Here is a 26,357-nt window from a genome sequence, read left to right on the forward strand (position 1 = left end):
AAAATAGAGCAAAATTTTTCTCACAATGTTTTGCAACTTCTGCTTCCGGACTCAGTCAGAACCCAGAGGCAGCAAGAGAGTTAAAAATGAAAACACTGCTTATTCTTTTTTAAATGACAATTGATTTTTACCCATAAAACTGAGTCTACCTCATTCAGGTATGTTTGGGATTCTATGTGACTATCTATAATAAATCTATTTTTATTTAAAATGAAAAGTAGTTTATTCTTGACATCCTTTATCTTAGTTTGGGGAGAAATAGTCTTCCTTGTTTGACTCCAGTAAAAACAGAAAACAGAATGACATAAAAGTTGAATTTCTTTAATGAAAAAAAAAAAAAAAGCTAGAGCACCAGTAATCTGGTGAGAGTATTCAGTATCAGAAAAGCTTCTTTTCTCCAGGAGTTATCAACACTATGATTAGGGAAAAGACCCAGGTAATTTTCTCTGCTCTAATAACCAAAAGTTTTGGATATCAGCCCAAACTTTGCTTGACTGGAAAAAGATAAATCAGAATCTTTATTCCAGATATTCATATACATATAGACTACTGTATATACAATTGTATACTATTTACACCTATTGGTGTAAGATGATCTTAATTCCATCCTATGCTGCATTTTAAATGTTCTATAAACACAAGAAATGGATCTAATTGAAACAAAATTGGCTTTCCCTCTCTAATTGAATCCCCTTGTCTAGTGTACTCTGCTATTACTCCCTGGTAGAAGTCTGCATACTTTAACAATTTATTCACAGGATGCATGCCTCCATTTTTTTTTTGAATTTTTGAATTTTATTTTATTTATTTTTTTATACAGCAGGTTCTTATTAGTCATCCATTTTATACACATCAGTGTACACATGTCAATCCCAATCTCCCAATTCATCACACCTGCCTCCATTTTTATCTCCATCTGCTAGAGCATAACCAACGTATTTGAGCTCTCAGCTCCCACTTTATAGCAACTAAACTTTCCCTGCAAGCTCAACCTCCGCCCTCCACCACCTCCATGACGTGCATTTCTTGTAAAACCTTAAGTCAGTAAACTTCCTCAGGGAACTGGTAGCAACGCATGACAAACAAAGTAACTGTGGCATGCAGCAGAGCTGCATCAATTGCTAAACAAGTTTCCGAGGCCCTTCTGTAGCTCTGCTCTGAATGAGGCTCTCCTATTCTACTGGCAGGTGTCTGGATTCAGTGGGAAAAAGAATTGAGGATGGAGGAGAGAGAGAGAAAGGAAAGAAACAATATCTTTTAGTTTAAAACCTGAAGATAATGGGTATCTATTTCTTCCGCGTGCAAAGGATGCAAATATGTCTGTGACCCTTTTCACTATGAAACACTTAATGTTTGTTCTAGCACATCTTATCAGAAACAACTGTCCGACACAGTTGAAATGGTCTTAGAGAGGAACATGCATTGTGGACACCTATGATTTGCAGTGGGTCCCTATTAATCTATGAAATAAAGACTGAATTGTTGTTGTACCTTTGGGACAACTGGTAAATACAGAGATGATTCTTATGTTAAAAAAAAAGATGCCACTTACAGTGAATACATTTTTATATTGTTTTGCTAAGCCTTCTTAAACCTTTCTAATATTTACTATCTCATGGGTGTGATAAAATTCTCACCTGTGAATATTTCTGATCTCTTAAGTTTCTAAAAAATCTATGTCCCTTTTGGTCACTGTAAACAGTACCCAACAAACTTCCTGGTGAATGATGCCTCGTGGGTCCTTCCTGGAAGCATCCAAGGGTTAACTCTGTAGTCCAGAATTGTACAATGGTACCGCTGGGGGAGTCCTAAAGAAATGATTTCAACTAGACCACTAGTTCCCAAGGAAAGTGGTGAGGGCTGGCGGTTTTGCCCTTGAGGGACATTTGGCAATGCCTAAAGACATTTTTGGTTGTCATGACGGTGGGGAAGGGAAGAAGGGGGTCGGGGGTGCTACTGCATCTGATTTGTAAAGACGAGGGAAGCTACAAAACATGGTACAATGCACAAGACAGCCCAGTCATCCAGCCCGAAATGTCAATCACACTCAGGAGAAGTGCATTTCACTAAAAAAGGAACTGAGGTCTGAGGACATCAAGTGACTGACCCAACACCACACATCAGAGTCTGAGTCTAGGCAACAGGAATTGGTGACAGAGTCAAGATTCAAAACTTGTCCCTAAACATCTAATCTGATACTCATTTCATTCTGTCAGGCAAATGGCTAAGTACCTGGTGATGTACAGGAAGAATTCTGGACCAAGGTCCCTCATTTTGGGTGTGACACAGGACAAGCCACTGAACACTCTTGACTTTCAGCTTTTTGTCTCGTAAAATAGATGAGTTAATGGGCTTTCCTGGTGGCGCAGTGCTTAAGAACCCGCCTGCCAATGCAGGGGACACGGGTTTGAGCCCTGGTCCAGGAAGATCCCACATGTTGCGGAGCAGCTAAGCCCGTGTGCCACAACTACTAAGGCTGTACTCTAGAGCCCGTGAGCCACAACTACTGAAGCCCACACACCTAGAGCCCGTGCTCCGCAACAAGGGAAGCTACTGCAATGAGAAGCCCGTGCACCGCAACAAAGAGTAGCCCCGGCTTGCTGCAACTAGAGAAAGCCCGCGTGCAGCAACTAAGACCCAACACAGCCAAAAATAAAAACAAATAAATAAATTAAATTATTTTTAAAAAAATAGATGAGTTAAAATAGATGATTTCTAAAGTCATTTTATTCCTCTAAAATTCTATTATTGTATAAATAATAACACCTTACATTATAATAGTCTCCAAATTCCTTTTCTCTTTCTTTTTAAACTTCTCTAGGAATCCTAACCCAGAAAGAAGCAGGAAATATTGCTGCTGATTTAAACAAAACAAAACAGTGCTTGACCAATATTCGACTCTCAGTAAATAGTGAAGTGTATAATAAAATTCAGGAATAAAACGTATCCACATTGTCTATGATTTTAATAGGAAGACAAGTTTTTCTGGTCCTTTTATATCCTGTGTACATATTAACTTATTTTGACTGTATACGTGCCACATAAAGACTTTTATAAAAAGAAAAGAAAAGCAGCCATGTAATCAGCAAGATGTTGTTACTGAATTAATGGAATTTGTTTGACAAATATAATCCATTGATATATTTCCTGAGATAAAAGTTCCCCAAAGTCTTCATGGATCTGTAATTCGTTCTCAGTAATTTTAATGATGTAGACAAGAAAAATTAATCAGTGCTTTAAATTTTAATTTGCATACCCATACATTTAGTGCAAAAGAGGGACCAAAGTCACTTGTTATGTGCTATATTTTGAAGACTAAAAAGTTCAGTAGATTAGTTGCTAAAATTGTAAAAGAGGACATGGGATAAAAAAAAAAAGAAAAAATGTATAGTTCTCATCTCTTCACTAAAAACAAAACTAGTACCTGTAACCTGTATGTATAAATTTGGGGGGGTACCCTGTAATCCCTAAGTCCTAATTTTAAACCCCTTTTCGTTATAAAAAAAAGCAAAAGACATTTTACATGTCAGATTGCTGTTTCATTCCACTAGCTAATTTTTTTTTAATCAGAAGAAAATAAGCTATCATTTCTTTTCTTTTTTTCTTTTTCTTTTTTCTTTTTTCCATAAAAAGAATTTTAATCTGACCCATGTGCTATCATTATAGCACATTAACCTCTGGATGTTTTAACAACATTTTGATGGATCTTAAATCAATTAACACTAGAAAGGAAAACATCTGTGGCCCTAATACTTTTTAGAGTGGTTCTTAATATTGTTTTTATAAGGAATTTTAAAAGTATTTAATTTTTAAAAAGCCACTGAAAATTCCATAATTCACTGTGTGTTAAAAACAGTAGATATGAAAATCATGTCAATTTTATTAACAAACATGAAGTATGTGTATCTATAAGAAAGGATTATTAGAAAAGTCAGCAGAAGGAAATATTTTCCTGCCCATCAAATCCAGATGTTCAGCCCACAAAATGGAGGCCTAGAAAGAAAGGCAGGTTATGGTATCTGTTATCCTTAAGAAGTGTTACTTCTGAGAAGATTCATGGTCAAGGCAAGCCAAAATAGATTTTTAAATGAATTATGTTTTACTTTTGTTTTAAAAGAATTGTAGTAATATTTTCTACATTCAATATGGAATGGAATAAAGAGTGAATTAAAATAAAAGGCACATGAATTTTTTTCAGAAACGACATTATGTAAATACTTGATTAACATTTGATTTAAAATATAAAGATGACTCTTTTAGCAAAAAATAGAACCATGATAAGCATTTTCTTTCATAAATTGACAAAACAGATACCAGAGCAAAGATTCCACAGAACCATGGTTTTGTGGGTTGCATTGATTTTTTTCTTTTCTTAGTCCATTGCTCTTAAGCAAATACAGATGTTTGTAAAATAGTTTAATTACAAAATAGGAGTCCACATTGATAGTGGCTGAACATTCCATATTTCTGTATTTTGATTTATAGATTAATATGCAAACATTTCTTGTTTTTTAAATAAAGATTTCAACTTTTATTTCAATTCTTAGAGTGAAAAAACAAAAGAGAAGCTAGTGACAATAGTAATAACAGGGACTTCCCTGGTGGTGCAGTGGTTGGGAGCCCACCTGCCACTGCAGGGGACACAGGTTCAAGCCCTGGTCCAGGAGGCTCCCACATGCCGCGGAGCGGCTGGGCCCGTGAGCCACAACTACTGAGCCTGCATTCTAGAGCCTGCGAGTCACAACTACTGAGCCTGCGTGCCACAACTACTGAGACCCATGTGCCTGGAGCCCGTGCTCTGCAAGGCCACCGCAATGAGAGGCCCGCACACCACAGCGGGGAGTGGCCCCTGCTCGCCACAAATAGAGAGAGAGCCCGTGTGCAGTGACGAAGACCCAACGCAGCCAAAAAAAAACACCAAATAGATAAGTAAATAAATTTATAAAAATAAAAATAGTAATAACAGAAATTGGTACTCCTTCATAGTTTTCCAAATGCTTAAAGTAAGAATCCCTTATGTTTTCATTTTATTATACTTTATGAAGTGCTTTCTCCATTTTCTGAAACCACCTCCTACTTAGAAATGTAAATTTTAAAATTTAGTTTAAAAGAAGGCATTTTATTAAGGATAACAAAAAAGTCATTTTGGATTCTTTGAACATAATATACTTTTTTTGTTGTTTTAAAAATTGACCAATGAAGTTAGATGAGAAAAACACGTAGAGCTAAATTGATGTTAATAGAAAATATCTTTAGTTTTACAATGCTCCTGAAAAATAGAAAGTGACAAAACTGGCACAAATTTTACATTTGACAACTAAAGGTATTTTTATTATTCTTATTTCCCCATCTTTGAAGTTCTCCTTATATTGTATCTGACTTGTTCCACGTCCAGATTTTTGAGGTTCTACTTGCCTTTGGTCTCTCACTGGTCATCCCAATGGTTCTTTCATCCATGCCTTCTAGCTGCCCTCAACACAGCACCACCTTCTATTCTTAGAACAGGGATAATCTTGTGTTTCAAAGGCTATGGTGAGTTTCTGTTGTAGGTCACCCTGCAAATGTTCTTCCCCCCGTAAGAACCTCTCTTTCTTGAACCTGTAGATGGACTCACGGGTTCCATTGTTCTAAAGTTACCAGGGAGCAAGGCAGCATCTTAGCTGTTCACATTGAAAGGATGCTGAGTCCTCTATTATTTAGATGGAAAGTCATTTCCTTCATTCGAACTTTTATCCTTGAAGCAATGGGCAAATAAAGTCATATTTGCTCCATAATGGAGCTCACACATCTGAAAATGGATTACTTAGGTTTACCAGGCTTTTATCTCCCTACTACTTACACACAGGTAGATTTTCTGCATTACAGCAACTAGGCTTTCTGATTCACTGATGCTACAGTCACATGCATGATTATCTATTTCCCCTGCACTAAGATACTGCCTGCAATAAATTGGTCCTATTTCTCTCATCCTCTCTTCCGACTTCTGTGCACGTGTGATGAAGCAGATGTGCCTAAACTAAGCTTTACATCCGTATGAAAATGCAGCAGGGCCGGAAGAGAAAGCTGTACAACTTTCTCCTGTGCTGAGCCTTTTCAATACGATTTCATGATAGGGATCACAGTAAATTGCCAAAACATTCAATGTGCCCATTTTTCAACGTAAGCAAAACACCATCATACAAAAATAAATGTCAATAATATTTAGATTACTTACTCTTTTGGTTTAACCTTAATTCTGCTATCCGCTATTAAGACTAGAGAACAAGAATTGCTGGAACATTTATTTGATACTCTGAAGAATTCTGAATACAGAAAATGTAGAAAGAGGTGAGACCAGCATGGTGCAGGCGAAGCATTGTTCAGAGGGCCAGGCACAGAGGAGGGGCCCTGGGCTGCTTCCCTTTCCTTCTTGATCAATCTTAGTATTTAAAATTAGAACAAGGAAAATGAAATTTAGCTATTTCCTCTTAGATCATGAAAATCAGTACATTTTATGATATATATTGGGAAACACATTAACAAAGACAAGTATAAGCTAGATTTGATAATGGTTTGTGTACTTAAGTTAAACGAGATCACATTTATAAAACGTTGAGAGCAGTACCTGGTAAGCACTACTTTTCTTGCTAGCTAGCTACCAGTGACTACAAAAAATAAGTTGCCCTAAAGATTTTCTCTAAGCAAACCTGCCAAGTCTGATATTAAAATCTTATTTATGTATGATCTCATAAAGACAAATCCTTATTTGTATCCTGTACAATTATCAAGGCTATTAGGTTCTACCTAGTATAAGCCTATGTGGTAACCAATTGCTTTCAATTTTCTTAAAGAAATGAAAGATTTAAAATTTGATTTAGAAATAATCCTTTTACAGAGAAAGACGAATATTATATGATAGTACCTATATGTGGAATCTAAAAAATAATACAAATGAATCTATATACAAAACAGAAACAGACTCACAGACATAGGAAACAAACTTATGGTTGCCAAAGGGGAAAGGGAGGGGGGAAGGATAAATTAGGAGTATAGGATTAACAGATACACATTACTATACATAAAATAGAGAAGCAACAAGCGTTTACTATATAACACAGGAAACAATATTCAATATCTTATAATAACTTATAATGGAAAATAATCTAATATAGATAGATAGATAAACTGAATCACTTTGCTGTACATCTGAAACTAACACAATATTGTAAATCAACTATACTTCAATAAAAAAAGAAATAAGCCTTTTATGTAACAAATTAACTCTCAACAAACCCCCAACCTGTCCAAATATTGGCTTAAATAATATTTAAAGATATTTTTATCAATATGCATCAAAACAAGGTCCCCAAAATGGACTCAACAGAGCATTGTCTTTTCAAGACATTCTCAGTTATATTCCTAATTCATTAGTCTCTCAATACATTTTATATAGTTTTTATTAAAACAGATTATTTTAAGCTGTACCTTTTTTTAATAACTAAGCTAACAAAGGATACATATAAACATATATAGAGACATATATAATACATACATTGAAGATATTTGATTCTTCCAAATATTGCTATAACTTCCTTCATACTTACTTTTGTGATAATATTAAAGTTAAAAGGGGATATTTGAGAATAGTTAGTATGTTCACAATCACTGTTCAGTAACCTTTCAAGAGGAGACATGAATTTGGATTTTCAGTAGAATTTACTGGATTCTCATTATATGCCAGCAAACATGTTAAGCCTTTCACAATCATCACTTCTTTCTTTCAACATCCCAAGCAAAACATTCTTCTCCTTTCCTCACTGACTGCCCCTTCTGACTTTCCTCTCCTAACCCCTCCTTCCAACTCCTTCAAACATGCAGTGTCCCAGGGCTCAGAGTCGGGGCATCGGTACTTCTCCATCTGAATATTCTTCTGACTCTCTCATAGTGGGTCCCTCAGCTCTAAATCCCATCTGCACTACGACTCCCAAAGCTATGGCTCCAATCAAGACCTGACCAGCCCCTCACTCTTAACTTCAGCTGCCTTCTTGGCATCTGTAGTTGGATGCCTGATGAGAATTCAAGCATTCACATGGACAAAGCAGACACTGGATTGTCTACCCCCAACTGGGATTTTTCCCATCTTAGTTGCTCATGGAAAAAAAAAAAGAAAAAAAAAAAAAAAAGAGTCATTCTGAACAACTTCCTACTCCTCTTCTGCACAGCAACTTCTCCAGATCCCATGTGGATCTGTCCTTTTCTTTTACTGTCAACATTTGGTCCAGATCCCCAACCCTTCTCCCTTCCACCAACTCAGCGGGCTCTAACTAATCCCCAGGCTTTGTTTCACCTCCAGCCTGCTCTCCACATGGCAACCAGGGTGGTTTCTTAATATGGAAAAGAGATTTGACCATTCCCTGCTTAAAAATTCCAAATGGCTTCTTCTCATTACACTTAGGGTGAATATAAATTCTCTCTTTCTGTTTCTGTCTCCCTCTTCACCACACACCACTCAGCCTTTACTTGCCATCCTGCAAGCACCCGGCCTCCTTTCTGTGGCTTGGACCCACCAACTGTTTGCTTTTTCCAAAGGGCCTCGCACCTGCCAGTTCCTCTTCACCTGAATCTTTACAGTCTCATCAGCCAATAGGTAGCTTCACGACATTTTCTCAAAGAAGCCTTCCTTGATCACTCTGTCTAAAGGGCCATTCACCCCCAAGTCTGGCCTGTCTCTGTCATATCACACTGTTTCATTTCCCAACACTCATCAATATCTGAAACTTCTCTATTATTTTTTTGGCTTTTTGTTATCTCTCTTGCTAAGATATAAGCTTCATGAAAGCTTTATTTACCACTATTTACCACTATTTTTATTTACTACGATTTTTATTTCTGTTGTATGCACCACTGTGTCAGCACTTAGAATAGTTCTTGGCACATAGTAGGGGCTCTAAAAACAACTGAATCAAGGAGTAAATCATCTCACTTAAGAACTACTGCCATTATTCCCATTGTACAGATAATGAAGCTGAGAATTTAAAAGGTAATTTTCCTCACATTTCATAATTGGAAAGCTCGGAATGGACTCCAGACAAGATGTCAAACACTAATTTCTTAAGCACTTTAAAAGTAGAGCATGTCTGAATCCAACATTTCTATAATTATCTCTTTAAATTACTTCCATCAGCTCCCTGACCCTCTTCTTTTCCTCATCTGCCTCCCTCATGTCATCACTTCCTCTTACAGTCAAGCTCTGAACTGATGTCTTCCACTTCATTTATGTTTTCTTAGATATTATATATCTTGATCATGCCTGAAGTATCAGTAAGTAAATTAAGAAAATAAAACGACCGAAAAGTAAAATGACAGGGTTTATTAGGCATAAGTTAAAATCATAGTTTAGAAACCAAAAAGGGGATTTGGAAACTCAAGTTTAAGAAGTCAAAGTACAATATTTGGCCTGAATTATCTGATTGGCAGCCCACATTCATCAGAGTAACCAAATAATACACATACTTTTTTCTTCACTTTCCCTTAAGTTATAGTCAACTTATTCCTGGAGTAGCAAACTGTAAGACAGCTCTACCTGATTCATTTAATATGCCTCTTGGATGAGTATGAAAAGATTATCTAGTGTCTACACTTCCTGGAATAATATGAAAACCTCATGTGTTTTCCATGATCAAAGTGTTTAACAAATGTCAAGTTACTTCCCTTGCACTTCAAAAACAACAACAAAAAAAATCTAGATACTTTGGTACATTATTCAATGGCTTTCATTTTATGTAATATCAAAAACAAATTAGGGACGGGGAAAATCCATTATTTCCATCCTATCACTCACCTTGAGACAGACTGGGTGCTATGCTTTGTTAACCACCTTTCAAGACAATGGTGACAACATCACTTCTGCATTATTAACATGGCATCAGCATTCACAGTAAAGACAAATTAATTAAAGATGCCTCTTTGCTTTTTATAGTTTTAGATCTCGCTAGGGATATGGAAGTGGCTCAGTATACAGTGGTTCACTCATGCAGCTAAATCAGGTGCATGGGGATTAATGCATGTTTCACACAAATGACCTCTAAGCAACTTCCAACTACCCTTCAGTCTTGCTGTGATTTGCCCACCATCATCATGTCCTCAATTACCTGGTTATTAAGCTGACCTTTCAGAAGGCTGAAAAAAATAGACCTAGAATCAGCGAGACTCAGCATGAAATCTCAACCCTCTCCCCCCAACTCCCACTCCTTATGAACTGGTGACCTTGGAAAATTACTGTGGAAGATCACCAAAACAGTTGAGGATTTGTTTGTGTGGTGTGTATGAGTGTATGTTTAAAATTTCTCTCCAAATAAATCTTTTATTTTCAGTTTAAATCATAAAACAAACCAAAAACAAATTGAGGCTATTGCCTAGTTCTGCAGCTCCCAAACTTCTATAACCAAAAGCCTGCCAAAGGAATCTGGTTGGAATGGAGGCCTAAATGTAGTTTGGCAAGAATAGAGTTTTTACTTAAATAGTGTACTATATGCAGATTTTAAAAGAATAATTTATAGAAGATTGAGAACACAAATAATTATCTGTTGTGAGGTATACTATTACTTCGAGGAGAAAGCTTATGAAGAATTTGGAAGATTTAAAACCCCATCTCTAAGCAGCCACTGCTTCACTTAGATTATAGACTTCACAAGGAAAGGAATGGGATATGGTATGCCCAATTCATGGAACAATGAAAACACTTATAAAATATTTGTTCATGAAATGAATAAATGAATAAATAAATAGGTTTAGCTAGCCTGGTAAAATGAAATACTCATAAAGTGTTTAGGTGATGGTATTGGTAATCTGATTTTTATTTTCCTATGTATTCATTTCTGTATTTCTCAAGTTGCCTAGAATAATCATGGTTTACTTAGGAAAAAAATAGGATATGCAATTTTATACACAGCATGTGATCGAAAGAGAGGAAGATTGGGAAAGAGAGAAAGAAAAAATGTTGGCAAAGATTTTAAAGCAATTTTTTTCTTTCTTCTATTTCCTGAAATTTTCTATCATGTAGAAATTTTGCCATGAATAGTTCACTTAAGTAACAACAACAAAAGGACAATTAAAATTGTTTGCCTGAGTTGTTAAGTATTTTCTACGTACAGGGTTGGGCTGCACTGACACACCATCCATTCATTCATCTCACTGGTAAATAAGAAGAGACCCAATGAAAACCTACATGAGCTCACCAGCTACTGTGAGAAAGAGCCAGGTAAAGAGATCCCCAGAAGGTCAGAAGAGGACCTGTGCAGGTGTGAAAGGGGTGAAAGAGCAGGGGATGTGCAGAAGGGCTGCCCAGAGGAAGTGACCTTTGAACTAAATTTTGAAGGGCATTATAATTTGCCCAGTTTAAAAAAATTATGGAGGGAAGAAAACATGGAGGGGTGAGCAACAGTTTGGAGACAGGAAAACATTATATTTTTAGGAAAATGAAAGTTACAAGAGTACATAGTACATGTCACAAAGTGGCCCCAGATAAAGCTGGAGAAATCTGGAGGGATTAAATTAGAACGGTGTGTGCCATGCTATTTGCTTTCATTTTTCCTAAGTGCACAGAGACCAAAGGAGGGTGATTTGACACCTTATTTTGACCTCACCCACCATTGTGTCTTGAGAACATTTTAAAATTGTGTTGATTCTTCTATTTGCTTTTTGTTCCACCAGTTAGTAAGAAGTTGGTACAAATGAATGAGAATTAAAACATACCAATGCTAGACTATACAGCAGTCTAATAAGTGATACTAATGTTTCCATTGGCTACCTGAGAAATAACCCAAAACTCTCAAAATCTCAAAAAGGAATCTTGCTGAAGGAGCTCTCAATCACAAAATGGATGTTACTAATAGAAATATCAACACAAAATAGATTTGAGTATGGCTAGTACTGCCCAATCTAAACTTTGACAAAAGTGAAAAATTATATTACATCACTTATATTTTATGTGACATTGATATGCAAAAAAAAAAAAAAAAAAAGAAAGAAAGAAACCAACAGTGGCTAAAACTGCACACATGAAATGTTATTTCTGGCTAAATAGAAAAATTAAAGCCTTTTTGGGTAATTTAGATCTGTGTGGTTTGACAAGAAAAATTGCACTTAGAAAAATAATAACCATAAAGGAAAATTCCCACAGGCATAAACTATAATCAGTAAAATGTGCCGTGGATAAAAATCAATTCATGAATTTAATAGCGATTGTAAAAATTAAATGAAAATGGATGCTGTTGAACATTAGTTCAGTAAAATAAAAATGGAAAAATTGGTAATGATTTAATCAGGTTATATGAAAAATACTCAAGGAATTAAACTAGCTTAATGGAGGGGAATTTTTCTGTGAAATGTATTTTCAAGAAAAATTTATAAATGTTGGTATATTCTAATTAATGTTTATGTTCATAAATGTTGAGTCAAAACACCTTGAGACCACAATCATGGGATCAGTATATTCTCTATCCCAACTGGGAGCCATTGAAGGAGGAATGTACAAAGGTGAGTTTTGCCTTTTACAAAGATTATCTTGGTAACAGCTGAAGGGAGACAAGTTTCCAGGCTATTAATGTTAAGACGCTGTGGCAGAGTTGTGATAACGGAATGGATCTATAAACTATTTAAGAGGTAGAATCCAGAGAAGTCCGAAAATCCCTAAAATGGGGGATACAAAGTTAAAAACATTCAAAGATCTATAAGAGTTTATTCCTCTGCCACAGCCTTAAACCTTATCTTCTCAGAATCTCTCAAAGGAAGAGATGTGATTTGGAATCACGTTTCAATGGGAAAGAGCTGTGTGCTGTGATTTCGAGGGATTACGTAAATGAAATTTACAACTTTGCAGAGTACCTCACCGTTTTCAAAGCAGTGTCACAAATATTATCATGTTTAATGCTTACAACACTTTGTAGATAAGGAAATGGTGTATCAGAGAAGGAAAATGATTTGGATCCAGATCATACTATTCATAGAATTTGCTTTCCAAAATATTTCTCGTTCCACCTGCCATGGTCTTCTCCAACTTGGATGGCTCCTGACTCATTTCCTATGATGCTTAATATTTCTTTTATCAGTAAACAAATTATTGTTTTTTTCTTTAAGTGGAAATATTTAATATATGGTGACCACACTTTATTGTCTTGATTTTGTCCCTTTGATAACCTCTTTTATCGATACAGCATTATTATTTGTATAGGTGTCTCTAATCTATTTTCATGACTATCAGGACAATTTTTTTTTTTAATTTACAAAGCAAAGAGTTTCTTCTTATCTATCAGTGATTTGTGTTCAGTTCACTTTACCAGGTATTCATGTCCTAACACTACGTCTGAGTGTGATGCTGAGTTGCCCTCGACTCAAGTTCTGTTCCAGCAGATCACTTTTTCAGATGGTTGATGAATTTCCTCCAGTTGCTCACATTTTGGTTGGAAGCAAATTTTTGAATATATGAATGGCAATCATTTTCATTTAAATATCATGACATGTAGTTACAACTTTATCACACTTGCGATATATTTATAGGAGAAATAGAAATTTTAGTAAAGTCACTTTTTTCAGTTCAGATACTTGTGTCTCATTTTTAACAGGAAATGAATGTTTAATCTTTCAACACTGTGTATGTACCATAAAAGATGTTAAAGTTTGTTTGAGTTTGGGTCTTCAGTAAAGAACCTAAAAAAGTATTGATAATCTTGCTGATTATCTTTTCAGAAGGGAATCAATTGAAGATAAAGTGAACAAACGTGAAAGATTCTTGACTATTTCCCTAACACTGACTTTATATATATTTATGCTTGCCCCAGCTAAAAGAGAAGGAAGGTTTTCATTTCTTTCTTTATTTTTTCTTGTTTCTGTTGTTTTCCTGAACACATAATACTCTGCTTACAATAGCCATTCCCTAGACTCTTGAGAGACTGAAATTGGAATAACATATTGACATATAAAAGGAATGCACATTAAAGATTTTAGGCAATAATTAAATATTTTCTTATCTAAATATTGATTAGAGCCATGTACACAAAATCTATTAATTACTGTAATTTTTACTTCTGTATATTTCAGAATTGTGTAGAAATAGATATCACATGGTATTGCTAAATGAATAGCCTGCAATATTGTATTTTTTTCTTTATCCTTCCATAAGACTACTATCTTTTTTTTAATTGAAGTATAGTTGATTTCATTATTGTGTTAGTTTCAGGTGTACAGCAAAGTGACTCAGTTGTATATATATTTTTTTTTTTTCAGATTCTTTTCCATTGTAAGTTATTACAAGATATTGAATGTAGTTCCCTGTGCTATACAGTAGGACCTTGTTGTTTATAAGACTACTATTTTTATGCATGCAAAAGTCACAGCACTAACTCTTTGGTGATCAGCAACTAGTAAGTGGTTGGGTATCTCGTACTGACAAAACTATTTAGACAAGATTGAAATTAAGTTTAAACTGAGGTTAAGTTAAATTTCCATTCTTTTCTCCTGTCTAACAATTCCCATAGACTTATAAGATGACTGAAAAAGATCAAAGATCTGCAGTGATGACAAATTTCTTTCTCTGCACCAGTAACTCTTATATACACATGGTCTGAACACAAAACCCTGTAACATTAATGCTGCATGCACTTTCATCAACAAAGTTAATCAACCTGACTACAGATCTCTGCTCTTTACCTGCTCAGATTGAAATTATTTATCACATTATCTATTAAGAAATGATGCTCAGACTCCTACAGGCTTTCTGTGCACACAAAATGCAACTGGCAGGGTGAGCCGTTTGCCATCTGCCTTTGGAAACAGTCCCAGGGCAATAGGTCAAGTGCTACCCACGCCAGTATGTGCAAGGGCTGGACCTGACTCCAGTGTCTCGTTCCCCTGCTACATGAGTCCCTCCCTCCCTATTCCTTACTTTTCTTCCCGTGGACGTCTGGATCTGAAGAACAAACCAGACCCATCAGATGAAACGCCACTAGCGAGAATGTCCAAAGAGTAGGTCAGGAAAATTTAGAAACAACATGCATGAACTATGGATTTTTTAAAAATCAGGAGGCTCTTTCCAAAGAAAAGGTAAAATAAGGAGATGAAAGAAGGAAATGGGGGGGGTGGGAAAGGGCAAAGCCTGTAAAGATCTAGATCTAAAATGATTCTACTTAATCTTGATAAAATTGTCCAATGGCCTCCACCTTCCACTTCGCCTCTGACTAGTTGTTTCATTTCATGTTTTTCCCCTCTCTGTCCTTTCTTTCTGAAAATTTTCTTACCCTCCTCCTTCTCCTCTATTATTATAATCTGCAGTTTCATCAAAAAACGCCCATTGCTTTTTCAGTGTCTGGGAAGAAATCAAGCACAGATGATACAAAAAAGGCATAAGACGGTTTCTGCTATCATGTAGGTTGCAATGGCCATAATGCTCTGATTGGTAAAGAATAATGTCAACAACAGCAAACTGAAATAGTATGTGAAAAATGACAAGGAAAGGTGATAAAAAGTACCCAATTTCAGTGGAGATGTTTTGTGGCAAGAGTGACGAAAGAGAATTTTAGAGGGGAAATAGGATTGGCGCAGTGCCTTGGAGGTCTTGAGGAAGTGTAGAGCGGCAGGGTGTTGAAACTACCTGCTGCTTGTTCTATTTTAGTCAATCATAAAAGAAAAAGAAAAAAAGATCCCTGCCCAGCTCCTGCCATGCTCCTAGCTCATCGGCAGACTCAGTTGTTCTGGCAAAAGTTTAGAATAGAAACCAAGGCAACGAAAAGATGTCGGAGGGTTTTTTCCTCTTTCATTTTATATTTTTAAGCTGTAGGGTGTGAAAAGAAATGGACAGATTAGGATACTACTACAACACTGCAGGTGAAAAGGGATAAAGGTGTGAATTAAAGGGATGTCAATAGAGGTGGGGGGGGCGAAGATTTTAGAGATCATTACAAAGTAAAATGATAGGACTTGGGGAGCATTTAAATATACATTTCAGATTTTCTTTCTCCCTCCCTCTCTCTTTTTTTTTTCTTTTTTGCAAAAACACAACACAGTAAAACAAGATTAAATTTAGGAAAGGAGGTGGTAGGGCGGTGGTGGTGGTGGGATGAATTGGGAGATTGGGATCGACATATATACACTAATATATATAAAATAGATAACTACTAAGAACGTGCTGTATAAAAATAAATAAATAAAGTAAAATGAAAGAAAAAAGACATAAGCCCTCAGCACACAGGCTAAAATAATTTTGCTTAGAGACTTTGCCTCAATCCTGTTAGAGTTCTAGAATAGCTCTACATCACCGTCTGTTTGACTGAGAGAGTTAGGAATGAAACAATATATCTGTGTTTCATGATTTAGTTGGAAAATGTTGCGTTAAATAAATATTAAACACAAAAATCTAACAAAAAAAAAAAAAGGAAAGGAGGTAGGTTCCACCCTCTGAGGGGTGAGTCTGAACATGGAGAATCAGCACCAGCAGTACATAGTAGGTGATGATAAGGAACTCTGAGTTTAGGAAATAAGAATAAAACAGGCCGAAGACTGAGGCCCACAGAACTCCAATATTTAAAAGTAGACAAATGTGGAGAACCAGTAGAGAGATGATAGACAGACAGACCAATATATATACATAAATATATAATGTTTGTGTGTATATTCTATAACTCCCACATATATAACTCATCTATTTATGTGTGTGTGTATGTATATGCATACAAACAGTGTAGAGATATCTATGTTCTTACGGTACTTAATTGTCACTGGTAGAAGGACACCAAGTAGCCCAGAACAGAGCAAAGACCCAGCTCAAAGCTGAGGGCTCTGACCTTGTGCTCAGGCACATAGAGGAAGGGAGGAAAAGGAAGCCAGACCCCTAACCTCACCTCACCTTCCCTCTAACCAAAGGCATTTCAAAGTCTAGCGATGGTAACAATCCCAGGCAGATTTGTGTTAGGAAAATGTTTTCCAAAAAATCAATATATAATCATACTCACCACCCCCAAACTCTACATTGTATTTAGAACTTAATAGGATTGCTGATCAAATTCAATTCATAATTACTATTGAATACCTGCAATGTGCAAGGCAAGGTACATGTTTGGAACTAAGAGCTATTTCTTTTTTATGTAGATGGAAAAATGAAAAATTATGTCCAGGAAATGACTCTTAACCGTTATGACTCATAACTCACATAACTCATGTATTCATGGCTGTTATGGTGTGAAGCGCTAGATTCTGGCACTACTTTGTTAGAGACAGAGATCACTCATCCCTACCTGCATGCTCGAAACCATCACTGTCCCCCAGAATTATTTAGAAATTTTAAACAAAGTGTTGGTTTCCGGTTAACATGGCATAGAGGCACAGAGTAAAGAGATCAGACATTTATACAAAACTCAACCAGCATTGTTACTCTGCTCTGGCAAAGTGTAACTTTGCCCATATTTGTATTTTAGAGATTAAATAACACATCAGAGTTGTGCAACAATTTATCCACTGAAGTCACTCTCCATTTGGCTCTATTTCTTTATGCCTTTAGAGTTCACAATATAAATTTGATGTCTAATATTTCCTATAAACACTAAACTCAATTGAACACATTAAAGTAAAACATATAATGCAACTCATAGGTTGCTAATATAGAAAAATATATCATTTAAAGAATTAATAATTTCCAAAATTATACAGTGAATCCCAAAATCTCTCTGGGGACTTCAAAGTATGATAAACAAGATTTGCACACCTAGATAATTATATCTATATATTTTTTCTAAAAATGAGTATGTCTGCTCTCCATATTTATGTGAGCAGTTGAAGTGAAACTTGGTTTTCAAAATAAATCTATGTATATCGATACATTATTTATTTATAGTATAAACTATTCAGCAAAATCGGTTTAAAGGTTTCTAGATCATTTTATACTCATTTTGATGATAAATTCAAAGATGTTTCTTATGGTAAAAATCCTTAATAGACTGTGTTGAAATTTTTATGGTGGTTTGCTCTGTGGCCTACAAAATATTTCAGAATTTCTTGATGCTCATTTAGAAATGCTTTCCAACAGTTCCTGAGTGGGAATTTTTAATGGAAATTTACTCTGACTTATGATAATACACATATTATTACCTTATTAAAATTATTATTCTTTATAATTTGGTTTTTATTATTATAACCAACTTTATAGGACTGGTAACTTTGTAAACATTTTCTGTACTAAGACAAAATGCTGTACCTATATAAAAAAATGTTTAATCCGTTTTTGCAGTTAAAGAAAACAGACAAAAAAACCCACTATCCACACTGCTTTCTACTGTCCTTGGTTACACAAAATGTAAATTAACAATGTAGCATGCTCAGAAGGTAGCTACTTCCCTGCCCTTTGGAGAAAAGGAGAGCAGTAGAAAGTCAAAAAGAGATTTCAAAGTGAATTACAATCAGCAAGATTTTAAAAAATATTTTTCCTGTTTTCTTTTTTCTTTTTTTTTTTTTTTTTTTTTTTAACTTATTTGGAAATCTACAAAAATACCATTTAAATATCTTTTCAATAATAAAAAATTCCTTTTAGATTCTACACCATAAGGAGTAATATTACATATCAACCAAAAATGTACTCATGACCCAAACTGAAACCGTTCAAGAAATGCCCATTAAATGGACCATAAGTGTACAAAGATCTCAAACATGAATAGGTACCAGAGGTCCGATTAGTTATATTTTCCTACAGAATACAGCATTTGCATGATTCTTAAGAGTTTAAGTATTTTTATCTCATCAAGGCTCTACTATTTACCCATCACCCAGGAAGGGCGGCGGCCCCATAAGAATTTTCAAAGCAAATGATCATTAAAACGACTGTAAGGGACCAAAACCTTGATTTAAAATACATTCTGTGATAAGAATTTGCAAAAAGTTAATATTTAATTAAATACCCAATTGTATTATTTTAAACTACCATACAACTAAGTATTCAAGAAAATATTTCAGTCATAATCAAAATTTGAGGAAGCAAACTTACTGGTCCGAAAAGAGGGAGTGGTTTGCATGCAAGCAAAGCCATATTATGATTTTTAAAAATTCATTTTTTGTTGAAAAGACAAAAATTTACTTCTTTTGCCATTAAAATTTCCTTAGACTTTCATAAACTTGTGTTTGTATATTCTGAGGGTTAAGTAATAGCTTTTGTAATATCTTTGAACAGTTTGTAAACCAAGATACAGAGAGACAATGTTTGCCTTTTAAATCGTGATTTTTTTTTTGGCCAAACATGTATGCCTTTTTTAAACAGAAACAATGTATTCTGTCACATAGCGAGCCACGTCTCTCTGAGAGACAATAACCTTGACTGTTTTACAGCAGGTTTCCTCACCTCCAGTCACCAATGCTTAATTAATTTTTATGTCTATTTCAAACCAATGACCTTCCACACACACACACACACACACACACACAAAATAACTAAGGAAATATGAATTTCCTCGTACTTACCTGTAACCAACACTACAGTGTCCAGAAAGGCAAAGCCAAATGCCAAGAGTTTAAGCCACAAATACATGGTCATATCTGGAAATCAGCCGTATTCCTGTGAAATAGCATGCGTCCTTCTGAAAGGCAAAATAATGGTTATCTCCGCAAAAACGTTTCTCTGTAAAACTGAATCAAAAAGAAAAGAAATGAATGCATACTCTTCACTGGTGTCTTATCGGACAGGGAGCAATTTCCTCCTTCGCTAAGAACAAACCACTTGCTGCTAGGTAGTGATGTCAGATTCGGTTTTACTAACTTCTCCAAAAATGCTGTAAAGCGTCCTCTTTGCAGGAAGTCAAGAAAGTTGTTCCAAGTCACTACAAAGGCATCTTACTTCCTTAACTCAAGTGATTAGACTGAGTTAGCAGGCCTTTCAAAAGATGTTCCCTACAAGGAAGATGTGTTTTTAGTATCCAAATAGCACTCCCATACAGTATGCATTACAACCAAAAACGAATATAACCCCCCCTGAAAAATCCGTAACATTTTTACCTAAAAGATGATGAAAGATAGTCAGCATGGTTACAGTAAAATGGGGGTTGGCAAGATGATACACTAATTGAATTAGTAAAAAATACCTGTATGGGTTTTAAGAGGACCAAATGAATGAGAAAACTACTACCTATCTGGTCATTTTCGACAACCGGTATCATTTACCATCAGGGCATTCAAAACCCAGCAATATGACAGTGTTAGCGTCTAGCCATTTCCTATGCAAAGCACTCTCAGGGAGCTTCACAGGTTTGCCCCAAATCTTTCATAGATATCCTTGTGGAGCCAGCCATGGAATTGGACACCCACTTCTACTGCAGCAAATTCTGCTTCAAAAAAGTAATACTCCTGTGACTTGAGATATTCTTGGGGCTGCTGATGAGGGAAAGATGAACCATTAAATCAAGAGCTGTCTTTTACAAAAGTTAACCATTTTTTCTCCCTCAGTAATACTCTCTCAACCTTTCTGATTAAAAGACAGCAAATACACAGTGTTCTTCTTGATTCTGATGGTGTTCTTAGTAAGTCCATTAATTAGGAAAACTCATGCTGGCAGAAAGCCTCTGTGAATTCAATAATACAGTTAAGTGAATTGGTATCATGGTCACAATCTCTGAATGCATTTAAAAATCCTCATGCGCAGACATACCAGGCATTATAATTTGAACTACAGATAATGTTGAGGGGACTTCGAGAGAGACAGAGCCCTTGCAGAAAGCTGGTTAGGAAGCGGCGTTGCAGAACTTTTGCGTTTAAGTATATACATCTTCTGATGTTTACAACCTTACTTGTTTTATACTTACTTCAGCTGCTAGGAACTACAGAGCCACATTTGCAACCGCCCTTGGTGCAAATGAAAATAATCCCACATCTTAATTTCTGAATAGTAACACTATAATGAGATTCTTATTAGGATTCTGATTTTATATGATTATTATTATAGTAGCTAACTTACTGGGCTCTTACCATGCCCATGAATATGCTTAACCCTTTAATTGCCTAATCCAATTTGTACACCAACCCTTGAGATAGATAACGAGACAGATAATTCCTCATGTTATCTATGAAGTTCAGAGAGGTTAGGTGATTTGTCCAAGGTCTCACAGCCGGGAAGTTAACAAGCTATGTTTTGAAACCATCCCCAAGTTTCATCTTGCTTTCCTTATTTACCTTACTATCTTCTTTCATTTTTCTCACCTCTTTCTCCAATCGTTTTTACTTTGTACTTTTATAATTCTTAATCTCAGAAAGATAGAACTTGATGTCATAAAAATGATATTGTTCTCTTTTTGCAAATGTGTTTTTAAATAAAAGAGCTGGGCATGTCTGCACTACTGTTTAGGAGGTAGGTCTAAGAAAATTTAGCCCCACGAATTTTAGTTCTTGGCTCCTCAGCCTATTTCTTTTTTTAAAAAATTAATTAATTAATTAATTAATTAATTTTTATTTTTGGCTGTGTTGGGTCTTCGTTTCTGTGCGACGGCTTTCTCTAGTTGCGGCGAGCGGGGACCACTCTTCATCGCGGTGTGTGGGCCTCTCACTGTCGCGGCCTCTCTTGTTGCGGAGCACAGGCTCCAGACGCGCAGGTTCAGTAGTTGTGGCTCACGGGCCTAGTTGCTCCGCGGCATGTGGGATCCTTCCAGACCAGGGCTCGAACCCGTGTCCCCTGCATTGGCAGTCAGATTCTCAACCACTGTGCCACCAGGGAAGCCCCTCAGCCTATTTCTTAAAATACATTTGCATGGAAATCTATTTGGGGATTAGCTTTGAGTATGTTTAAGTGAATACTTGTGTTCTGTTAGCTTGCTACTATGGCAGGGTATTTGGTAAAACTGGAGGCCAGGAAAAAACTGCGTGACACACCATCTTTTAAAAGGAAGTTAAGAAAATATACTTTTGAACAAGCTAAGGAGAGGGGGTTAGACGCCTCAAAGAAACATTTCAAAAGGGCTTGCATATCACAGCTTTGAAGAAATAATAAGAAATCAGGAGATTCAACTTCTTTTCAGGCAGGCGGGTAGAGAGATTCCACCCAAGGAATACTGAGATTAACTAACAACAAATGAGTTGGATTATGCGTTTTAAGGTGTTAAAATTGAGTTTAGTGTCAACCAGAAATATTAGACTTTGAGGTAGCAGAATGTTTATGGGATACTCCAAATGTACAAAGAAATAGGGCCTGATGTAGAGACAGCACTGGGTGAATAGGTACACAATTCAAGTGCTCTCAGAATGGAGGCAAAGGCACCCAGGGGCTGAAGGCAAGAAGGAAGGCCCTCGCAGCTCGTTGGGGGACAGAGCACAGCTCCCTTTGGTGGTGGACAACTGGACAGAGAGGTGGGGGCCTGGTAAGCAGCTGGCCGCTCCACAGGGCACCCGAGGTAATCTCTGCTTTATCACATGCAGGCCCAGCATGGCCCTAGACAAGCAGCAACAGCCACAGACTCTCAGAGAAACAGAAGGAGCATTTGTGACACTGGTGTGATCCACTGATTCTGAGAAACAGGGACTGGGCATAAGGCTGATGAATGGCATTTTTAAGAACCACTGACGCTGGGAAAGGACCAGGAAGTGACGTCAGAATTTATACATAGAAGAGTAAATAGCTGGGTCCTTCCTGAGTGGTTGAAACACTCCAAAACAATCTCAAAGTTTGATCAATAAATGCCAAAATAGTCATAGCTGATGGACATATACTAGATTTTTTTAAAGATATAATATTTTTACATTTTAAATATTTTCTTTAAATTAATCATCATTTCCCAGATTTTTTGTTACATAAAGTAAAAGTTACATCAAGATAGAAACTGATGTAAAGCAATTATACTCCAATAAAGATGTTAAAAAAAAAAAAGATAGAAAACTGATTACATGAGATGAACTGCAGAAGCAGATAGTATCCATTTATTCATCCACAAATATATAGTCATCTCTCAATATAAGGCAGTCATTTTTACCATGATGAAGAAAAAATGGTGAGTAAAAAAAGACGTGCTCCCTGCCCTGATGGAATATACTTTAGTGGAAGAGACAATAATTAATTAGCACACAGGAAATACTTGATGTTATGATTGAAGTACATAATAAGGTATTTGGTCTGGTCGTGAGGTCAAGGAAGTTTGCGTGAAATCAAAAGCAATGAAGCTAGACCTGAAAAAAATAATAGAAGTTAAATGAACATGGGGAGAAAGAAAGAGTATTCCAGGCAGAAAGAACTTTATATTTAAAGGAAGAGGTGTGTTCAAGGAACAGAAAGAGGCATGTGAGCCTGCCACAGAGAGAAGCAGAGCCTTATATTTACATATATTATGTATATTATGTCACAATACATGAATGTATACAGTCATCACATGGTACGCCTTCAACTTATACAATGCTATATATCAGTTCTATCTGAATAAAAAAAAAAGTCAGACATGAAAAACAAAAAAAAAGATCTGGCCTCAGAGGGAGGTGATAGTCAAACTCTGCCAGGCCTTGTAGTTTCTAGGACACTTATCTCTTTATCCTTTATCCTGAGAGATACAGGAGGTATTGAGGCATGTAAAGCATTGTTCCCAAGTCTCCTTGCCAATGACACCCGCATCGCCAGATCTGATACCTTCACTCACTTCTCTGTGTTCATCTCATGTGACACAGCAGCACTAAGTACTGTCAGCCTCTCCTCCAACCCTTGCCTTTGGTCAACTTCCAAAACACCATTACCTACTGATTTTCCCTGACCCTCACTGGCTTATCCTCAGCGGCTGCCATGTGGGCCCTTCTTCTACCTGACTTCTAAGTTCTGTGACACATGACAGGTTCAGGTCTGGCCCCGCTTCACTCTTCCTGAGCATCGGAACCTTAATTCTCCTGGTGATTCTCTGTAACCCTCGTCCATGGATCCCCACACATCACTGTCAACTGATGCAAAAAATTCAATACTGGGCTTCCCTGGTGGCGCAGTGGTTGAGAATCTGCCTGCCGATGCAGGGGACACGGGTTCGAGCCCTGGTCTGGGAAGATCCCACATGCCGCGGAGCAACTGGGCCCGTGAGCCACAACTACTGAGCCTGCGCGCCTGGAGCCTGTGCTCCGCAACAAGAGAGGCCCCGACAGTGAGAGGCCCACGCACAGCGATGAAGAGTGGCCCCCGCTCGCCGCAACTAGAGAAAGCCCTCGCACAGAAACGAAGACCCAACACAGCCAAAAATTAATTAATTAATTAATTTTTTTAAAAAAAGTAGGTAAACATATATTTAAAAAAAAAAGAATTCAATACTGATGTGCAAAAGGAAAAAAAAGATTCTGCCTAGTGGCCAAGATACAGGGTTAAATCCTAATTCTAGCAATGACTGAATCTCCCTAAGGTGGAGCTAGTAATACTACCTTAGTGTTGCTGTGAGAAGTAAATTAATTAAACAAGCTTTCAGTTAATGGTGTAAATACACTAGGTTACAATTAGAAGCATACACAGTAGAACATACGTCCTGCCCCTTCTTCCAGTCCCAACAAACAGAGGAGGAGAGACCCAAAGGAGGGAGGGGGGAGCACCCCGAGAACCTGACCTCACCAGAACATTCTGCACCCCATCCAGGCGATGTCCTGTGGACGCAGGAGGAGAGGAGGTGAAAGGGTTACACTGACCGTGCTCAACTCAGCTGAATGAACCTCTTTTTTTACCCCAGTGTAATTAGGAAGTTGGGGGACCTTCCCTGTATACTGTTAAGAGATGGAAAAGGCAAATTCAATATGCTGTTTTCTTGAATTGGCTTAAAGACACTGTGGATGGCAAGACTCATTCTGATTTCAGCAATGCGAAATGTTTTATAAAATATGTGTCTCAGAATCGATGAAATACATTGAAATAGCTGACCTTTGGCAGGAGAAATATACAATTATTTTAATGAGCTCAGACCGTTTAATAAACCAGTCATGTTTGTAAAAAACTACAAGACGGGCGGTGAGTTCTGATACCCATTTCCAAATCTGCCTCAATAAGAAAGTCTTGTAGCTTTTCACAAACTAAGAGAATATTCCACTCTGGCCAGGTCGTCTGTGGATTCCACTTTGTTCTTGTTCCATAAGGTCTGAACCGAGGTGTGTGTGCTTTACTTCAGTAACATGACTGAGGACAAGCCACGTTTAACATTCGTTGGTTCCTTTGAAGCCTGCAGGATCCTTTTCTCTCTCTTTCTCTCTCTCTCTCTCTCTGTCTCTCTCCCTCTCTTACTGCACTGGCTCCTGGCAATGGATGACTTCCCTTTGTGGGCTATTCCAATCACCTACCTGGATGCATAATATAACACATAGCAAGTAGAGCACAGGAGATGAATTAGCCTCCAAATGCTATGATGAGATATAATGTTGGAAACTATGATAGTGTAAAATAGGGACTCTACGTATGGTCCATTGTATATGCCTTCACTATAACCTAACACGTTCACTCCAAGCCATGCACTGGGTGCTCGCTCAATTGATTCATTTAGTTTTCACAACACTAAGTGTTATGACTTTTTCAACAAGAGAGAAAATAAAAAACAGAAGATGCTGCACATTGGGCTCTATCTGAGCTGTCACTGTTGCTTCCTTCATATCACGTCCACGCAGCTGGTATCCTGCCCACCTGCATGCACGTGTTTACCTTTGTGTGCTGTTTCCCATCCCATGTCACACAAGGCTCAAACTCTTCAACATCAACTTAGTATAAAAGCAATGGTTTCTTTCTTGCTAGCTCTTATTTGAAAATACTGTTAAATAGTAGTCTGCGTTTTACTTATTTTTCCATAAAAAAATTTCTAAAAGTCTGTACTATATTTAAAATAGAGAACCAACAAGGACCTACTATATAGCACAAGAAACTCAGCTCAATATTCAGTAATAACCTAAATGGGAAAAGAATTTGAAAAAGAATGGATACCTGTATGGGTATAACTGAATCACTTTGCTGTTCACCTGAGTTGAAGTTAAAATTTCTGAATCCAGCTTGAAATTAATCCAAATAAATAATGGATGATAAACAAAAAAAAAAAAAGTTTTTTCAAAAAGCTCACAGCCGATTTCAAAATGTCAAAGAATATGGACATGCAGATATTTCAAGTTTGTCACACGGAGTCACAAAGGAAATAGTGTCAGAGGAGATATGGACTGAACCCCACAAAACTAAATTAAATAAAACAAGGGCCAAGCATGTGAGAAAATGTGTAGATCTGATGTAATGTCCTCCTAGAAATTCAATCTGTTGCAAATCTCAACAGCCAGACTCTTGGCATCTTAAAGTCATTGCATATCACTTTGGCCAGTTAGTAAAACACATTAAAAAAGATGACAACAAGGTCCTACTGTAGAGTACAGGAAACTGTGTTTAATATCTT

The 26,357-nt window shown here is 36.7% G+C and overlaps 1 protein-coding gene across 6 annotated transcripts in view; it reads right to left on the reverse strand.

Annotated features, from left to right (window-relative positions):
- Positions 1 to 24,223, reverse strand: part of PTPRC (protein tyrosine phosphatase receptor type C) — a 132,413-nt gene extending 108,190 nt beyond the window's left edge. For 5 of the 6 annotated variants that reach the window (XM_082394193.1, XM_082394191.1, XM_082394195.1 and 2 more), the window contains exon 1: positions 19,474 to 24,223. In XM_082394193.1, the coding sequence (XP_082250319.1) occupies positions 19,474 to 19,546 (73 nt within the window). In that variant the 5' untranslated portion in view covers positions 19,547 to 24,223. The remainder of the gene's footprint in view (positions 1 to 19,473) is intronic. The other variant, XM_082394190.1, reaches the window with a different exon arrangement.
- Positions 24,224 to 26,357: the final 2,134 nt, after the last annotated feature.

This window comes from Balaenoptera borealis (assembly GCF_965194805.1).
Source record: "Balaenoptera borealis genome assembly, chromosome: 1".
NCBI classification, from domain to species: Eukaryota; Metazoa; Chordata; class Mammalia; order Artiodactyla; family Balaenopteridae; genus Balaenoptera; species Balaenoptera borealis.